The sequence below is a fragment of the Zeus faber genome (genome assembly GCF_960531495.2).
Source record: "Zeus faber genome assembly, chromosome: 19".
NCBI classification, from domain to species: Eukaryota; Metazoa; Chordata; class Actinopteri; order Zeiformes; family Zeidae; genus Zeus; species Zeus faber.
In genome coordinates this window covers 25,908,708-25,929,371 of record NC_137206.1, presented here as the reverse complement: position 1 = coordinate 25,929,371, position 20,664 = coordinate 25,908,708, and the positions used below count along the sequence as shown (strand labels likewise).

The 20,664-nt window shown below is 42.4% G+C and overlaps 2 protein-coding genes across 2 annotated transcripts in view; both read right to left on the bottom strand.

The window, feature by feature from the left end:
- gpr158a (G protein-coupled receptor 158a) overlaps window positions 1–2,503 on the bottom strand; it is a gene marked incomplete at its 5' end in the record, with an annotated part of 94,655 nt that extends 92,152 nt beyond the window's left edge. Inside the window, one exon of the mRNA XM_080020472.1 lies at window positions 1,674–2,503. Within this exon, the coding sequence (XP_079876598.1) occupies window positions 1,674–2,503 (830 nt within the window). The remainder of the gene's footprint in view (window positions 1–1,673) is intronic.
- A 2,194-nt stretch (window positions 2,504–4,697) lies between these two features.
- On the bottom strand, window positions 4,698–10,567 carry LOC307245062 (patched domain-containing protein 3-like; the record flags this gene model as incomplete). The annotated part of the gene is made up of 6 exons (XM_080020471.1): window positions 4,698–4,893; window positions 6,302–7,907; window positions 8,188–8,333; window positions 9,640–9,761; window positions 9,848–9,915; window positions 10,075–10,567. 6 exons carry the CDS (start codon window positions 10,565–10,567, stop codon window positions 4,698–4,700), a joined length of 2,631 nt encoding a protein of 876 aa, XP_079876597.1.
- Window positions 10,568–20,664: the final 10,097 nt, after the last annotated feature.

Here is a 20,664-nt window from a genome sequence, read left to right as displayed (position 1 = left end):
TTCGGTATATTGTGATACAGGAAATGGAAGCCTATCTTGGGTATGAATCATAACACACAGTATTTTGGTCCATGGGGGGGTGGGGTCAGGCTCAAAGCAGGAAGTGACTGCAGCATTAAAAGTCTGGAATCAAGATGGCCCATGCAGGGTTGTTGTTCTACATCATTCATTATTAATTCATTGTTGTATTGATCGTGTCTTTGCCTGGAGGGGAGAAAGAGGAGAGCTGATGTCTCAGGGAGGCTTCATTAGCCAGCGTTTCCCCCTCCCTTCACACATCCATCTATCTATCTATCTATCTATCTATTTGTGAACCAACCGAGACGACTCCAAATCCAAATCTCCGCCAAAAAGAAGAAAAACTACAAAAGACTCTCTGTTGCCATTTATGGGTTAGAAACGTCTGCAGGGAGTGTGTTTTTATCGTGCGCTGCTTTCTGCCTCTCGAGGCTCTGTGGGAACATTCCCCTTGTTGTCTAAATGGCCCCATAAGCTTCCCCCTCAGGGACCTAAAAAATACGCAGCACCCATTCGTATAGCATGGCCATTGTTATACACATTGGAAAGAATGGACTGACTGAACTGACGACTTCTCCCTCCTATATCCAGAAATAACCACGCAAATAAAAGCCCATATGAGTCAAGTTGCAGGAAACTGCTTATTATGGGGCTTTAAATAAGAAAAAAATAGTTTGGACCAAAGTGTGTTGCACCAAAGGAAGGCAACAAACAGAAAAAAGCATGTACACATACATACACACACTCTTCACATAAATTCATTAAGCCCTACACATGAATATGCACTATATTTGTAGACAGTAGGTCAATTACTGTGATAAGAAGAGTCTTTATGAGGTTCCTTAACACAACAACATAGCTCAGCTCTTAATATGCCTTAGCAATAACCAAAAGGACAGTTGTGCGCATAGAGTGTGATCCATCCCTGTTATTTACTCCCATATGGGCCCCGAGGCAGGGACCCTGTGGCAGAGTGACTGACTGCATAGGTTTAGACTTATTTGCAAATCCTTGCCTTCCAGTGAGCTACCAGAGTGTATCAGTTAAAGATTCATTGAACATGATCTGGATGAAATATTTATCACAGGGATGTCGGTCATAATCCTATGGAGCCTGAATACTATTCCAGTGCATTGAAATAAAGTATGAGGTTGTGATCCTCCATCATTAGCGATTGGCTTATTACTGTCACACAAATGGCATATTACACCTGTGTGAAATGCATTAATTATGTAAAGAATTCATTATTTATGGCGTATTCACTGTAGTTAAAAGAGACCGAAGGACATAATGATTTCTCAAGAGTAAAAAGTAAGTGACAAAAGTAACTAGGCCTTGTCTGAGGGAATAATATGATGGGCTATTTTTGGCATCATGTGGCTAAACCTGACATGCTCCTTATGAGTAAGAGAGGGGGGATTTGGAATAATAACAGAACAATCAGAACCTATGTGGGTAAAAGATTGAAGATTAAACAGTCAAGTGTGAAAGTCCAGGTATGTACATACTGTACCAATTTAATATAATATAATGGCATCAATTATACTGTATTATAATACTGACCTGCAAATATACAGTGTTGAAGGGGATAGTGGGTTAAAGGTTTAAGGTAGGTAAGGTTAAAAGTTTGAGACCAAGTTGCACGTGAATTTTACCTGAAATCCGGGGTGAGGTTTGGTTTGAGGCCATAGAAACCAGCCGATAGGGTCAAAAGCCAACGAGGAACAAAATTGCCATTCTCACACTCCAGGTAGGGCGCAGACCACCTGACGCGCCCCCTGTCCGGGATGAAACTCTCCCCTCGCCGCAGAGGATGATCCGCCGAGGCGAGGTCCTGGCTCAGCACCGTCCTGTGGAACCGGGGCTTCTTCTTCGGGTCCTTGAGGTCGTGGTACCACTCCGTCTCCGCCGTGCGGTTCTTCAGGTGGTGGCGGGCCGTGGCCGACAGGTCCTGCAGGACCACCCCTGCACCGGCCCTGGTGGCCTGCAGGAGCACGGAGGGCCCTCTGAGGGGGGCGGAGGGCTCCGCGATGAAGGTGACTACAGCCCGGTGGATCCTGGCGTCCCCCTCCAGCACGCTCCTGACCAGGGCATGGTACCACGCCATGTCCCGGAGGAGGCTCTCGTCCCCGGACCTGTTGGCTTGCAGGATCACGTTCAGGAAGTTGGTGGCGTGCACCACCGCGTCCAGGGCGCTCTCCACGGAGCGCTGCGGGGCGCCGCGCGTCCTCCCCCGCGGAGAGGCGAGCTCGTACCTACGGGAGCAGTTGGCTTGCCTCAGCGTGCCGGAGTCCCCGGTGTGGAGGAAAGCCGCGACCACCCGGGGGAGACCCTCCCCGATCTTCTGCGGCGTGGGGAGCGTCACGCTCCTCGGAGGGGACGGCGCACGGGGGCGCGTCCGGTGCGCGGACCATTCTGTGTGTCCGCGGTGCGCTCCGAGAACAAATCCCACTTGCAGCAGCAGCGACAGGCAGAAAACAGCCATCTCTCTCTCTCTCTCTCTCTCTCTCCCGAACCCCCACCCACCCCCCACCACCACCACCCCCACAAAACCCCTAAAACGTGCACAGATGTTCAGGGGATGCTGTGTTGGGGGGGTAGCTTCCTCTAAAGCATTACTTCACCCATGTGGACATTGATGATCTCGTTAGGAATCCCTTCTTCTCCCCCTGCTCCTTCTTCTTCTTCTCTCGCAGTCAGATGTGGCTTGTTGATGTTGGTGTGAGGAGCCTCACAGCCCTTCCACCACCTCCTCCTCCTCCTCCGCCCCCTCCTCCTCCACCCCCTCCTCCGAGTCCGTGACGTGCACAAGAAGCCAAGGACCTGGATGCGAGGCTGGAAGGCTGCCGTGCTCCCCGGGATGTGGCGAGTGCAGCCTGCATGCAGAGGATGGAGAGGAGGAGGAGGGTGGAGAGGAGGAGGAGGAGGAGGGTGGAGAGGCAAGGAACAAATTTTCTTTTCCTTTTTTTTTTTTCTTCAAATTTTTCAGGCAGCTTCACACTCGGATGCCGAACATACTCCGCCCTCTTCCGACCACAACACGCAGCAAACCCCGAAGCGGAGAGGCACCGGGAGCCGCGCGCTCTGGAAGCCCCGCCCACCAGCCCACCAGCGCCGTCGCCCTCCAGCCTCCTCGGTCCACGATTGGTCGCTGTCCCCCGTCCATCACTGGCGGGAGGGGGCTGGGGCTCGGTGTCGCTGTCGGGGGGAGCTGTCCGGTGCTGAAACACTGCTTAACGACAAAACCCAACTCCAATCAAGGACCGAGACTGGAAATTCGTCTCGTAATCATAAAAAAAAAAAAAAAACTGCGTCTCCCCGTGATTTGGGATCAGAATGCGATGCATGGATCGTCTCTGGTTGCCGAGCCTGTATCCCAAATTCAGGCAAAGAGACAAATCAGTGAAATGTGTGTGAGAATGCTCAGTTTTCACTATGGTTGTAGTTACACCATCCGATGGCGTGTTTAATTTACACTGATCCGTCGGTTATTACACAATCCAATACATAATAAGAAAAATAATCAATTTTTAAAAATACAATTTGATGCTGTATTGTAATTTTAAGTTTAATTCGATACTGTGATGTTAGGATATGGTTATCACGATCCTATGTTTATTGATTGTTCACTGTTATAGTCGCTGCTGATTTTCTGCTCTGACATTCTGTCATTTTGTTCAATAAAAAAAAATTAAATAAAATAAAAACGGTCGAGAACTGCTGTCGAGAACCACTGTCGGCGTTTTGATTATTCCATATCTGTTGAAAGTTGATGACACAAAATTGCCCAAACAAAAGAAATCTTTCAACGGTGATCACATTACTTAGCTATAACACATGTGCTAAAAGCGAACTCGTCCAAATTATCTTTAATGCCACAGGAAATGGTTGAGATGTGGGCCTAATTAGCCAACTCTTATCTTGCCTCAGACTTTCCAATGACGTTCATTCTTAAAACTGGTCGGCGTGTGTTTGGACAAGCCTCAATTTCCTCCCAATTAAACTTGACATTTTTACGTTAAATAACTTTATTATTTATTATTTTTAGATCATAACCTGAAAATATACAAACATAGCGGATGCATCCAAATGTACCCATGGATGTCTGTAATCACTTCATACACATGATGTGTATCATTAGGAATTGGTCTGTGGTGGAAACCGCTTCACTGGCTTGTCAATCCCACTCACCTTTCCACATAATCACTACTATCAAAACTACTGATGCAGTGGCCAACTTGCCTTAACTGTAAATCTTATTCAAATGACTTATGTTGAATCAGCTGTAGGAGTGCACTCTTAAAAACCATCACTAACGTGGCTTCTCTTTCAATCACATTCCGAACCGCACCGTGGACATCCCGCTGTCAACCCGTCCGCTATGCTTGGCTCTGCAATGAGTGAATGTAGTCGTAGCCCACCTCCTCCTCAATCCGGACACTCTGTTCCAATCAATAAACTCATTTATGACCAGAGGATACACCGGTCCCTTCCCCCGTGCTAGTCAAACAGCCCAAATTGACACATCATGTCTTCATTAAGTGATGGCATGGGGGGGGTCAATCTACCACACCGTTTCTTCTATTTGCCTCTGTCTCTTCATGGCTTAGTCCTCCATAGTTCTCTCGCCCTCTCACTCTCCCTCCCTCGCTCTCTCTGTGATGGAGGGGCATGTCACGTCACGCCGTGTAGGCGGGAGGCATCTCGTCCACAGAGGAGGCGGCGGGGAAGACAAGCATGACGGAAGGTGACAGAGTTGGGGGCCTTGTGGCCTGAGCATCGTACCACCGGGGACACAGCATCGGCCCGAGACCTGTATTCTGTATTTTTTGTGCCTCTTGCAGGCGGAACCACCGCCCAGTGGTTGTCCTATATCTACAGTACACAGAGAACGACGCAAGGATTGGAAAAATATTAAATAACACCGTCTTTTTTGTACTAATTTTGTTTTTATTCCTGAATCACCGAGTTAAATTTACAGCTTTCAATAAAAATGTCTCTGTCTAGCTTTTAAATAAAATTGCATTTTAAAAGAAAATGACATTACTGTACAAACACTTCGTATTTTCTTTGGCTCAGTGAAGCTGAAGAGTGTATTAAATTTGGCATTGCATGCGACACAATGTTGCCTCAAATGTCATATTCATACTATTGATGCAGTTCATTACCAGTCAGTTACTATGCAACCATAACCATTTTAGCTATTAAATGTTATTACACCACACCCCACCGCAACACATTGATATCCCTGTCACCACCAAAGATTTTGCACAAATAACCAAACATTTCAAGCTCTTGTCAAAAACAATAACTGAGAAACAGTGGCGCATGATTATCCAAGCTTCACACATCCACTCACCAGGAAATAAAACAAATTCTCCACTCCCGTTCTGCCTCTAGGCAACTACAGGCTTTGGAGTGGTTCCTACTTTAACTTTCCCTTCATTATTGATGCTAACTAGTAGCCTGGTCTGGTTAGAATCTGTTTTGTTTATCACGCACTGTCATATTGTGAATATGTTACATTAAATTACTGATCACACTCCCATTTTCCATTTGGAGAAAGTCATTCGGGGGGGGTGCATATGCTGTAAGGAATTTGGACAATTTACAATTGCTATGACACATGATGTGAAGTTCAAACCACTTGTGGAATACTTTATTTCTTATATACAACATAATACTGCAAGAAATATCAACAGTGCAAAAAAGTCATCATACACAATAAGCATTCAACTGTTTTACACTTGTGAAGATATTCAGAAGGAAATTACAAAACTTAAGATATCCTTAAATGTGACCTTCATGTTATTGCCTTCACTGGAGTGGAGACCAAGGTAAAAACGAATTGTGAATAAATTGGATGTCTTCCTGTTTAATCTTACATTTCCATAGCAAAACATTCATCAGTATTTGTTCACAACAACAATGGATAGAAAAAAATGTGTATTATGGACAGTCTGGATCTCTTGCTCAATATTAAAGTTCGAGATGATCACTTCCTATCACATAAACCAGAAACTTTTTTTCCTGTCACAACATGATGTTTTTTCTGCCATTGATCCATCACAAAAACATGATTTTCATACGATAAGTAATTGTTTCTAATTGTTAACTTTTTTTTATTGTAGAGAGGGACAGAGACACACAGTAAATGGCTGCAGGCTGGACTCAAACCGCAGGCAGGACTCAACCAAAGGCTGGCTCGCCACAGGCATTTTGCCTATATGGTATGTGCACTTATCTGGTTAAGTCACCAGGATGCACCCCATGTGATAAGTACCTGTTGTTGAGTTTCTTTTCATCTTTTATTTGAATGTTTGTTATAACTTGGTCTTTGATTTCTGGTTTGTCCTTGACATATTCTGGGGTACATGTGAAAAGAGTTAAAAACACCGGGATGAAGGTGATACCATGAAGTAGCCCGAAGGTCATGACCAAAAACATGATTTTGAAAAAGGTTCTAAAGATGTGATTTTTGGATGCAGCCAGCACCACAACGCCTAAAATAGTGGACAAAGCCCCTTGCATTACAGGATAGCCCAACAGGTAGAGAGCGTCGACCAGCTTGCCGTTGGCAGTGGGCTTATCGCTTGAAACAAAGCTGTAGGAGATATGAGCGGAGAAGTCCACGGTGAAGCCGATGCAAACCACCAGGATGATCATAGAGATGGAGTCGAGGTTGACGTTCCACAGCGCCATGAAACCGGTGACGCCCAAGATGACGGAACCAATGGAGAAGGTCACCCACAGCGAGCAGAGGGGGTTAGGAATCAGTAGGAGAGAGATTAACAGCATAACACCGGTGGTGAACCCGATGTTCTGCACAGTACTACTGATAGTGACGGCGTACTGGTCGTAGTAAATGAACGCCGGGTTGTAAACTATCAAGGGAGTTGCTGTGCATTTCTTGGTTGCCTCTTTGAAATCATTGACCATTCGAACCTCCATGCTGGAATTGGTGATGTGAATAGTTTGCACAAAGAAGCGGGAGGCGTGAACCGCTCCTCCGGAGATGTTGACGTCTTGCTGGAGTTCTGGGGCGTTGGTGAAAAGGGAGGAAAGGTGTGCCATGAAAACACGCCCGTCGCTCAGATCGAGATTGGCACTTTTGCCAAAGGTCTCGTAAGAGTCCAGCCAAGACGTAAACAGCTTTTCATCCACAAACGGGAGCTTTTTAAACTCTTCAAGGCAGGCCTGAAGTCGGAACCTCTTGGTCTCTTCCCAGTATGGGAACTCCTTAGTTACAACAACCATCACATTTGGACCATAACTAGAAAAATACTGCTCGTCGTTGTCGTAGTATTTTATAACATAGGAATCATCTGCTGCTAGATCTCGTAGATCTGTCCCCTGCTGAACCTGAAAGCATCCATACACACTTCCAGCTAAATAACCGACGTATATCAGGATAACGATGGTTTTGGCCCACGGTTTGGTCAAAAGGGGTCCATAATAGTTCTTGAAAAATTTATTAATGGGTTGTATCTGCTCCATTCCTGTTTCTTGGTCATAGGCTCCTCCCACGCAGCACATACTGTGACACGATGAGGAGTTTGGAGGGGGTTCAGATGGAATTTGCATGCAGGTCAGCCAGTGTCCATTTCTTTCTTCTCGTCGTCCATTCAGGGCCACGAAGGCTCCGAAAAAGGTGATGTTGTAGATGTAGCAAAATATGATGGCAGTGCTTGTGTACAGGCAGAAGTATTGCACAGAGCGGAAGTCAGACATTAGGCCAATGTAAAACCCCAGCACATCGGTCAGAGTGGTGATGGTGATAGACATGGCAGCCTCCCTGTAGGTGTGGGCCATTCGTGTGGGAACAGGGTCCATGACATGGGTGTGCTGCCAGTTGGAGAGCATGATGAACACGTCATCCACTCCGATCCCTGGATGTAGGATGGATGTAGTGTTATGAATTTAACTCATGTGCACTTGAGTAAAAGATTACATTTCAAAATCCAGAGGGTTAGCAAGTATGGTCAAAGGTATAATTTCAAAGACGACCTTCCTAATGGGACTGTAATTAACTGTACCGAAGACCAGACGAACCGGTTCCAACGAAGACTCTTGACACTTGAAAGTCAGGCTTGTTTTGTAATATGCGGAACACTTCACTCACTTCAATCTCTGCAGAATGAGGAAGGTACGTCTCTTAGGAATTCTTACCAAGAATGAGAAAGGGGGAATTGGCCACAGTTATAACGAAGGGAACGCCAGCATAGAGCATCAGGCCGAAGGCGGATATCACAGCCAGGCCAGCGGAGAAGACCCCAACGGCGGCCACCCACACCTTGTTCCTGACATTATCCAGCCTAAAGTAACACCACAATGAAACAGATGTTCAGCATAGGTATCTCTGTTAAAAAAAATTGAATTATATTTACAAAATGCTATGACTATGGGACTATTAATGGATCTGTATTAAAAACGGTAACATTCTTTAAAAAAAGATTTTGCCAGGTTTACAGGAAGGGTAAAATAAGAAATTTCTCTGGTATTTTTTGCCAAATTAGAGGTATTGAGTAGTGGACCTTTGATAGCAACGTTTCTACTGGCATGACTACTGTATAAGTGCTTGTCCACTTGGGATGCAGTGATACCAACACTGGTATCAGATATCAGTTGAGACCAGGCTAATTTTGGTCCTTGGTATTGGACCATATCACGAAAACAAAAACCCAATACCCAGACCCATATCGAACAGATTGCCTCACAAGAAAAGAAACCTGCTTTTCTGTTTGTTTGTTTGTTTCCACACATGGAAGATGTCTCGATTCAAGAAAAATATGGATTATATGCGTGATAGAAAAATGCAATAATTGATGCTTTCTCCATGTTACCGCATGCCCACATGCTTTGTTCACATAACATAACACATCACATAACTAGGAAGATCACGCTATACTCGGAGTCAGTGCCTTGTTAATCTCCAGCTCATGAAGGCCACACCGCACTCCTTCTTTTCCAGTTTGTGTGCAAAGATAAGACAATATGATGTTCACACACACCAGTAGTGTTGGCTGCGAAAGTAAAGCCAGGTGCATACGTTTTGAAACAACCAGAACACTCCTTTCCGTTCCCAGTTACTGCTTATCTACTCCAGGCACGTTTACTTAGTAGAAAACAACTGCCGGCATGTCTTCCCTGCTTTAGTTATCTTGCACGTGCACAAAAGATTGTGAACCGCGAAATCACCCGAAAGTGCCCGGAGTGTAACTGCTTATTTTTGATGAGCACACATCATGTATTGCTTGTTGTATGAAGGACAAGACATGAAACTGGGGGTGTCGTCACAATACAACGCCCAACTCTTTCTATGTATAAGAACTCCCTCCAGAAAAATGTACCGCGAGAGACTACTGTATCACTGTATTACTCTCCATTTTTGCAAAATGAAGTACATTCTAGCTGACTTATCGAAGGGCTAAAGGGTTAATCTCACCGACCAAGCAGTGGAATTTCCATGAAATACTGTATTTCAAATGTTATGTCCGCAAACTATTCAAAGTCTAAGGCTGCACCGTTCAGTGAAAATAATGGATCAGACTGTTTCCCAGGGTCGGCCTCTACTTTGGCTCTACATCTCTACATTTTAGGACTTTTAGGACTTTTCCTTACCTCAGACATGACAGCACAGAGAAGGACATAGCTAGGCCGTACGTTATGGAAAATAAAGGAATTCCATCGGTGGTGTGTTTCTCAATTTCCTCTTGTCTTGAACGAGATGTGTAGTGGGATATCTGTAGAAAATATACATTAATTAACAGAGATAACAATAGTAATAACCATTATAACCCTCTCCATCATTTTAATTAGATCTACGTACCTTAATTATTTTTCCCTCTGCCTCTTCCAATAAGATCCTGTGGAATTTCTTGAGCCATTCGTCAGCCCCTGTATGGTTCGCCAGAAAATACATGAGCTTTACAGCCCGAGCAGAGCTGACAAAGCCCTTGCTATTTTTCCGAACCCCACCTAATGAAGACCCCAAAAAAACTGCTCTGGATGCAATGGTGTGCAAAGGAAACCCAAGTGTGACACGCTCAATGTTACTTGCATTGTAGTTTATGATCTCAAGTAAGTTGTTCGGCACACAAGCTCCGTTGGCCTTGGAACAGAAGTCATTGAAACTCAACTGCCTTTTGCCCACAATAACAGAGATGCTGGTGACCTTATCGTTGAGTTTAACAAGGTCTTCAACTGCCTTTTTTGTCAGGATGTTTGATTCGCAACTGGACACTGCAATGATGGACGCGTAGTTCCCCTCCGCGTATAGCCTCTGGCTCGAAAACCAAGACTCATCCAGTGGAAAGTTCTCTTTGACAAACTCTCTGGCTTTCTTGGAGGGTCCCTCCCTTGGTGTGAACTGTCGTTCAATGTCATTGTCCTCTCTTTCTTCAAGGTAGACAAATCCCCCTCCCAGAACTGTCGAGACTATCAGGGGCACGACAAAAAAACAGACGGGATGGGCACCGACTGTTCGGCCAAGTTTCTCAAAGAGCCTGGAAATAGGTTTCTCAAGGCAGTCTGTGCGTTTGCAATGCATCCTTAGGGCTTGGAAGGAACCTGCCGATCTGTACGTAGAGAGCGATGTGCAAACAAGCCATAATGGGACATTTTTATACCATTTCGTCAACGTCCCGTGACGTAAACAGTTGTGTTGTTTTCCTCACGTGTGACTGCAGGACAATGGGTTAGGTTTTGAAGTCCCAGTAATTAATGGTGGATGTGAATGGCTTCTTGTAATAACAAGCACTTCTTGCATGGTCAGATGCGTCACAGTCATTGAAATGTTGAAAGTTTGTCTAAGGATAAGCACGGAAGAACTGCAGGCCACACTGCCAAGAGACAAAAGCAAAGTTAATGTTTAGCGCCATGGTCGGAGTATCATTCATGGACCTTAAGTACACAGGCCTGTTCCTAGAAGGTTACCATGGTTTCCTGACCTTGTGTACGCCTATTGCATTAATCAATATTTGTAATCCCTTGGTTGACACTCAAAAGGATTTAATTCTCTGTTTTTGTCACGACTTGCTCTATAACTGTAAGGAGGTCTCCATTTCGTATAAAACACTGTTACATAGACTATGAGGACAAGATAGTCTAGTAACATAATAATAATAACAATAATAATAATAATAATAATAAATATAGCTGCAGGCTATACACAGGATGTAGTTTATTCATTTTAGGTATGTCTTACACTTTTGGTTTTTGTGAAATGCATCAAAATTGACTAAACTTACAAACATTTCAAGATTTCAAGATTTCAAGATTTTTATTTGTCACAAACATCATGTAGTTAGTTCATGTAATTTCACAAATCAAACTGTCATGACATTACGTATGAAGCATTCCCATTTCAACCAGATATCGACTATTTTTTATAATTTTGAAAGTGATATAATTTTGAGACGAGCTCATGAGATTCTGGAACATTATAATTTATTCCACCAGACTTTTTCATCTCCTTATAAAGTTTATTTCCTTTAATGTAAACATGATCTGGGTTATTTTGTGTCCATGTGCAAACAGTCTGAATCTTGTTTTTAAGAATTGCTGTTAAACTTACAGCTGCACATTGTTTATTTCTGGAGTCTCCAAATTGTAAATGATCCTGGTGAAATTAGCCTCTTAACACAGAGACGTATGGGGAATCCACACTTACATTGAAAGTTTTTCCATTAGTGTTTTTTTGACTGTATTTTTCTTCAATACTTTTTTTTTATATTGTGAATTTTGGACAATGGCTTCTTACAACAATAACAAAAATAACTTTTGTAATTATTTTTCAAAAGAATAAGTACATTTCATAAAAAAATATATAAATACATGTCATTTGTTATTACTACTTCATTGTACTTTTTCTGTTAATAATGTAAAATTTGAAAATTCAGTTGAATAGATTTCTTGTCTAAATTTTATGGAAGAATTGGTCAAGATCACAAACACTTTCTGCCTTTTCATTTGTTTGTTAAGATTAGGTGTAGGAAAATGTTTATGCATGACGTTTATTTAAAAAAGTAATTTATTTTTTACCTTAAACTAAATCTTGTCATCTGTACATCTGGACTATCAGTGACGGTAGGTGATGTTGTGTCTCATATGACGTAACCATGTCTATTTATGATAAGAGTCGAATTTAAGCAATGTATTTGTTGAGTTTTTTCCTTGGATTACATTTTTAGTAAGTTTTCGTGATATACAAAAAACATTGTGGTATTTCTGTGAGTAATTACCATTGCACGGCTTCTATTTTTCCAATGGCACGCTGGATCTTGAACACATCACTCAGTCGCACATTTAAGTGGTTTCAAGTGGATGCAGTGAAAAGTTTTTGTGGACTCCTTTTTAGTAGTCTGTAATAATCTAACAGATCTACTGACATCTACCAGGGAAGAATACATAAATATACACGTAAATCGATAGTTTGGTAAAGTCTAAACACTACAGAGTGCGTCCACGCCTCACACAGGACACGGTCCAACTGGACATTATCAATCGGAATCTGTACATTTATAATAAATATTATGATGACGTCATAAAGTGTGTTACTGTAAATATCATCTTGTTAATTTTGTATATGAATAGTGACGTTTTAGTTAACCAAGACAGCTGAAAAATTTGGGTTGTTCGGTTCTTCACTAATATCTATTTCTGGATCGATTTGGATGAAATTGAAACCACCAGATCCTTGTGAAATACCGGTTTAAACGACACCTCAACAGTGTTCGTGGGTTATGTCTTACGTATCGTTTATATATATTGTTTTAGCTGGGATGGGCATAGTTTGGAGTGAAATGCTGAAAGACTGTCTGTGATCTATTTGGATGAAACTTCAACCACGAGATGTTTGTGACAACACGACTTTGAGCGTATTCTTGTGTTATGCCTATGTTTGTGTTTCAAATAGTTTATACTTCAAAATTACGTGAATTTTCTGTACTATAATATACTATAAGGTAATATAATATGTACCTTTGTCATATAGTTTCAATTTTCTTCCTCAATAAATGTATTCTGGAAGTTCTTCCTTGCTGTGCTATGGGTCAGACGGTGCATTCCACTGCTGCCTCACAGCAAGAAGGTCCTGGGTTCGATTCCCGCCTGGGGCGCTGTTGGCACCGTGCTCCGGCGGGTTATCTCCCAAATAGGAGCCTTTCTGTGTGGAGTTTGCATGTTCTCCCCGTGCTCACATGGGGTTTCCTCCACCTCACGTCAGTAAGGACCCCCACCAAAAACATGCACCCATCATTGTCTGACCAGCGATGGACATTTATCACCTGGTCCCCGGGCGCGTCCACGTATGCTGCCCACTGCTCCTGGCTGTGCCCCTGGAGGAAGGACAAGCCAGGATGGGTCAAAAGCAGAGGATCCATTTCACCGGCCACCATCAAGCATGTGCATGTGTGTGCAAGCATGTGTTGTAGTGTGGTGTGTGACGAATAAAGACTGTTTCTTCTTCTTTCTTCTATCCAATTTATTCTATCAGCTGGCCTCATCAATAAGGCCAATGAGGTTACTTTACATATTCTTATATATCTTATATGTTCTATATATATATTTTGATCGTGTTTTCTTATCTTTCTTTAGTACATTTATGTTTCTTGCTATTGTATGCACCAAACTCCAAGACAAATTCCTTGTACATGTTAACTTGGCAATAAAGATGATTCTGATTCTGATTAAATATTAATATCTTAAAAACCCTTTGACATTCTTTGACCAACTGTGATTAAAGGATGTACAAACAAACTTGACGTCACTCAACAGGAAAAGGTTTAATTTAAAAAGTTAATAAGTTAATATTTTATATAATGACAAAAATATAATATAAAGTGTAGAGGTCAATGTGTACTCAAGAAGTCAAAAATGTCGAAAAGTAAAAAATACTGAATATCAGCTTAGCAGTTTTTAATTTCTTAAATTTTTAATTGGTGTTTGAAAAGAGCGTTCAGCCTTGTGTACAGATGTTGAGCTTGTGTTGTGTCATGTTTTGGTTCATGTTTGCAACAGAATGAGTTTTTCCAATAAAGTAACTGGAAATATGACAGATTGCAGGTTTTGTTATTGTAAAAACGGCATCATGTTAAAGGAAAATAGGCAGGTATTTTTGAACCTGAACCTTATTTTTCGATTATCGGGAGTCGACCCAAGTGATTGGAATCAAATCTTTTCGGCACAGAGACGCTCACGCCAGTGAGCGTCTCTGTGCCGAAAATATTTGATCAATATACATTTAATTTCACATACAAAACACTATTTAGGCTTCCTCCTCGGCAAATGATGCAATTTTCAAGGCCACTTTACTAATTTTTAGTAATTTCCCTATGTAAATATATTAAAAAATATAGCAATAGTGTTGCATGGATATGGTTTAATTTGGTGTCAATGATATATTTGTCTGTTCTCTATATGATGGATTCTACATTAGCACCGTAAACTGTGAATGAAAAAAGAAGATTAGAAATTCCTACAGATCCCACATATGACGCACATGGTAAACAATAAACCTGGGTGTGTTTTGGATTAAACCAACAGTCACTCACCGCTCTAATCTGTGTTTGTGAGCCAGCGTGTTCCCCGCTCACCTCAGGCATGATATGGCTGTGAAGGTGACGGTAAGGGCGTACGTGATGAGGAATAATGGGAAGCCATCTGTGGTGCGGCTTTCAATCTCCTTTGAGATGGAGCAAGACACAGAAAGTACAACAGAACAATCCAACAGGAGCTCCTCAGATAGACACATGGTGTTTTTAATTGCACAATTAAAAAAATATATTAACTGAGATAACAGTGACAATTACAAGAAATGTATCACACTGTGATTCAAGGTATTTGCAGTTGTTTTGGTGATATGCAGAATGTATATTATCATAGGAAGGGACTCTTTCTTCATTTGTAGTAGTTAAAAAAAAATCTTCTTTTTTTCCTTTGAATTGCAATTTTTGCCATTTCACATAATATTACTGCAAAAATATGTAGAAAAGTTTGTGAATTGCATTGCACATTTTGAGAAGAGGCGCTGCAAAGTAAAACAAAAATTTAAATTTAAAAACAACTATAAAGAGTATAAAATATGGGATTTCTTTACTTAATATGGGATTTATTAATTAATGATTTTTTCTCCGATGGGAGAGATCACTGCTTTGAAATAATATACCTGAATACCTGGTATTAAATAGTTACAAATATTATTTCATTCTGAATACAGAAGAATAAACCAGTTATTATCAAGTCCTCAGCAGCGAGGAGGCGGAGCTTCAGGAACAAAACTCGCTTCACACTGAATGCACCGTAATCGTACCGGACAGTCGGATCATCCCTAGTGAACGTCGGGTGAACTGCGTCTGAGTTTCGGGTCACAAAATACAACAGAGAGTAGGTTACTCAGCTGAACATTTTCCACATTCCTGATTGAGAGTTAAAAAAAAAATGTGAACGCTTCCCGGTGCCTCGATCGGACGCAAAAAGACACAGCAGCTTTTTCGCGTGAGGAATCCGACTCTCCGTAGGAAGAATGGAGTTCCGGTTTGTTTCTGTCGTTTGTCCTGGTCGGTATGAAGCCAGCTTCACAGGTTGCAGGAACAGCTCGGGAGTTCAGCCATTGGCACTCGACCGTACGTGTCCCCGGGCACACACCTGTTTCACTCCTGGGTTCCTCTTTGCATCGGGGCAAGGGTGAGAGGGAGCGGCAGCTCGGCACCACCGAAACCAGTTAGGCCTCTCAGCCAGTTAACCCCTGTCAGCCAGCTGTCAGTCAGAGCGCTGCCCAGTCCCCGGAGATGGGGTTCATATCACATTTCACACGGATCCGTCTCGGGGTCATTGATTTCGCTGACTCTGAATGAGAATTGGATTCTCTTTCCTTTATTACAGAGAGGAGCGGCAATGTCTGCCCCCCCTCTCCCCATTCTGGCATTATGAAAAAAAAAATAAGAAAAAAAAAGCCTGGGGGAAGGCAACGGTTTGATGCAACCTATTCCAGGAACATCCACGGGAGTCTAATTTTGCTCAGATCTGATTAAATTATTGTTTTTTACAGTCCGTCCTGGACGTGCTACTTGATATTCTGAACTACCAGGACCCAACCAAACTGTTTTCCATTTATAGTCTGTTTGTATTTGGGGGTGGAAAAAGCACTGATATCCCTTTGAGGAGGTGAAAAAAAAAGCTTGGTTAAAAGTTAAAGTTCTTCACTAAGTTTTCAATTAACATTTTTCAATCAACCTCTATTGATGAAGATTAAAGTGTTGTGTTGGTTGGTCCAGTTTTGGTTGACCTCATGCTTTTCTCTTATTGTCAGTAATGGAAAACTTAACGTTTTTACATCCGATCGCATTGTTCGTATCAATAAAAAACGTTTTGTCATTTAAATTAAATGTAATAAGTAAAACTTTTTTAGGGGGAGGGGTGGTTCGTCCTCGAGGGCGGTCTGCTCTATATAGAGGTTTGGGATCCCTTGCTAAAGTGAAAGACCCAGACAATAGACAAACACCCAGATTCAGTGCCAAAAAAACCCCCAAAAAAACGCCAAACCCACCCAGATTCACCAGCTTATCTTGCTTTCTCCAAAAGTCCATTGCACCTGTTCTTTCCTTCTCTGTGCCTCCCTCCTCCCTGCATCTTGAAAGAGTGCTTTCCATTATGCCACAGGTTCAATTATCCTTGTTCACCCAGCCATGGGCCTCCGGCTACTGGAGAGCAGCTGGCTCGGTCTACCTCTCTCTCTCTCCCTCTATCTCTCTCTCTCCCTCCCTTCCTCGCTCTCTCCCTCTCTCTCTCCGTCTCTCTCCCCGTCATTTACACACACACAGACAGACATAAAACACACACACATGCACACACACACACATAAACACACACACACACACACCTTCAGACCCTGCATTCACCTGCCAAGCATCCTGATTAATGAGGCTGCAGTTCCCACTACAGAGAGAAGCAGCAAACGGCAGCGGGACGGAAAGGCCTGACGCTGGTTGCCACAGGTCGGGCATTCCCCCCCGGTGCCGGAGGTGGGCCACTGGGATGGGGCGGGTCTGGTCTGGGAAGGGGGAGGGGCGACGGGAGGCGGGGGGATCCGCTTGGCCCACTGAAACAACAAACTCAGTGCACACACCACAGATGTGTGTGTAGATGCCTCCACTCCCCCGGCTGCAGTGTGGCGGGCCTTTGATGAGCTCATAACAGGTTGAGGCCTCTCAACCATCTCTTCACCTAACTGGGGCCTGGGACCACAGGTTGAGAACCCCTACATTGATCAACCGATCACAAAATAAAGGCTGAAATACCCCTTTCTCACCACAAATGAAACAGTGCCTTTTCTGTTACGGCTACAAACTCTGGGTTAAAAACAAATGGGAAAAAAAGTGAAGCTTAAGAAAAATAAAAAAAAAGTAAAAAAAAACTTCTCTTGATTGAAAAGACAAACTTGATTGAAAGTCCAAGACCCCGATCCGACCAGGGGGGCTTTGCTCGGCTTCGCTCAGCTTCTCTCCCCCTCTATGTGAACAACAAAGGCGATCCCTGAGATCTACAGAACGTATCTTTTCACCCTCTTCCACCTGCGGCTGCCGAGGCAGCGGCCGGATGTAAACGACCCTCCCGATAGCCACATGGCGGCCATTTATGTTTGAAGGCCTCCAGTTATGGACGGAGGAATGGCGATCGGCCATGTGTTGAAATCCAGGAAAGGACCGGGGACGTAGGAAGATGGAGGGGGACAGACGCCTGTGTCTGCTACCTGGGGCTGACACGACTAATTGATAGATTTTTCCCGCTTTCACAAGCTTCATGCCGCCAAAAAAATTAGCAAAAAACACATTATGTGACGGCGCTCAGCTTTTTGGCGGCATGAAGCTTTCATTAGACCAATGAAATTGACGAATGGGTTAAGGTGAAACAATGTAACTGTTTAGATTAAATCGAGCGCGCTCAAACTTCCCATCATTTACGGTAGTCATTTCATCACCCTCATCATGGCAAAGACACAAAGAAATGCATATGATGCAGCTTTCAAGTTGAAGGCGATCGATCTGGCTGTTGGAAAAGGAAATAGAGCTGCTGCACGGGAGCTTGGCCTTAATGAGGCGACGATAAGACGTTGGAAACAGCAGCGTAAGGAACTGACTCGGTGCAAAAAGACAACAAAAGCTTTCAGAGGGAAGGAAAGCAGATGGCCTGAACTAGAAAATGAGCTTGAAGACTGGGTCACCACACAGAGAGCAGACGGCCGAGGTGTTTCACCTGTGCAGATCCGACTGAAAGCCAAAACAATCGCCACCGCAATGAAGTTTGAGGATTTTAGAGGTGGAGCATCATGGTGTCTGCCAGTGGGTCCTGACAGCGTGGAGCATTGTCAAAAAATCCACTGTCATCAACAGGTTTGGAAAGGCTGGACTGCTGCGTGTTGAAGAGGGCAGCATGAGCTCAGCGGGGAATTTGCCTCCGGATAAAAGTGACGAGAGCGACAATGAAAACGATCCAACCTCGGATGAAGCAATTCTGAAGCTATTCAACTCCGACACCGAAGGAGATGAGTTCAGTGGTTTCAATGCGCAGGAGAAGGAAGATAGTGACCAATGACTTTCTTGGTAGGCTACTGTTTACCGCAAATTTTTATTTTTGTTACAAACCGCGTTTCGTTAAAGCCTATTTATCTTTGTTACAAGCCGTGTTTCGTTAAAGCCTGTGTAAAGTTCATTTGTTTCAGTGTACCGGTAGGCACCTGCGGCTTATAGACATGTGCGGCTTATTTATTTTCAAAATAAACATTTTTTAAAAATTCAGTGGGTGCGGCTTATATTCAGGTGCGCTTAATAGTCCGGAAATTACGGTATATAAAATGTGTCAAAATGGAGAAAAACTACAGAATTAATTCATTGGTAAAACTGTTTTGAAAGTTCACTATGGATCTGTGATTCATTGTTATCCTTTATAATACATTTGGCACATGGATGGATACAATACAATACAATACAAATAGAAAACATAAATAATAAACAGCAATATATGGTAAAATATGGAAAATAGCATACGGCAAATACACTAAACTTAGTGATAAACAACAGATATAACCTAAAAATAACACAGAAAAAGGGCAACAGGGTGTCAGCATTACGAGCCTGAATACCTCATAACATATAAGAATTAACAAGACCCTAAAAAAATAAAAGGTCATGTCCAAAAATAAAATATAGAATATAAATAAAAAATAAAAACACATAAAATAACTTATGGAATAAACAGTGAAGCAGAAAGAAAATCTGTTGGTACCAGGGTTTATTCTGCATGTGTTAGAAAATGAAATTCACAGACTTTTTAAAGCACTATTTTTTCATTATTAAGGACTTCATGCAAAACAAATATAATCAATTTTCAATGTGATAGTTATTCATTAATATATATTATAATCAGTCCTCAGTCTCATTGTATATTATTTATATTAGAATATATATTAATATATTATTCATATTTAATATTCATACTATTATAATATTATTTTATCTATATGTATTATCAATCCCATTGTCATCTTCTACTATAAGTGTGTATTTCCAACCACGCCGGATTAAATTTACATTCCTTTGCATCATCTATGTCAAAAAACAAAGTGATTCTGGAAACATTTTATTACGATATGGATCACAAAACCAGGGGGAATATCAAAGGTTTTCGATAATGGCTTTTTTTCCAAGGACTTCTCAAGCACCTCAGCACAAAAGGGGTTATTTTCAAGGTATCCTAGGACTTAAATTTCCAAGGACAAAATTCTAGTACTTCAAGCGCCTGGAGGACCAGGTGAGGACCCCAGTGATGTTACCTCCACCATCGCTCCATGTTAAGGGGCTCGAGGCTCAGCTCGAGGCTCTGCGCTGAGCTGCTCTGAGCTCCACGCCCATTGAAGCGTTTTCCTTTCGGGGTAAAAAAAAAAAAAAAGGCAAATATCACACATTTAACTCTGCACGAGCAGCTCCTCCTCCTGAAACGGAACAAAATAAGCTACGTCGTGCCACGGTTCTTTATCACATCCGCGCACACTCGATGAATCGATGGGGAGGCGAGGCGGTGACGCCCAGCTATGAATACACTCCACAGTCTCATTTTCGAGCGAACTCTGAGAAACAATCTCATGTGACTCTTTGTGAGGCTAAATATAGAAGCACGCAAGACGGCAAGCAGCGAGACAGGTAGCACATGAAGCTTCAAAGGCCAGGAGCGCTGCCACGGTTAAGGAGGAAAGAAATAAAATAAATAAATCCCAACTTTTAATTTTTTTCCTTAAAATAAAAAAAATACAAAACTGTATTCCATTCTTTGGGGTTTGAGCTGGCACTCTTCGCACATCCTATATGTAAATATGTGGAAAGTTATGTTTATAAGAACAATTCAATTAGAATTAAATGTCATATTTAAGTCTATAGAGATGTGATGTACAGTGCGCCACCATAATGGAAAAAATTTATATATTTTTCAATAATACCCATTTATTATACCTATACACTGTATTATAGCATTAAATTATGTTGCCTTATATCATAACATAATCAGCTGCTTATGTTATGATATAAGGCAACATAATTGAATTGAGTTAACAAGAAACCTTAATTTATAAGCAGATGGTCACTGATTTAGACGATT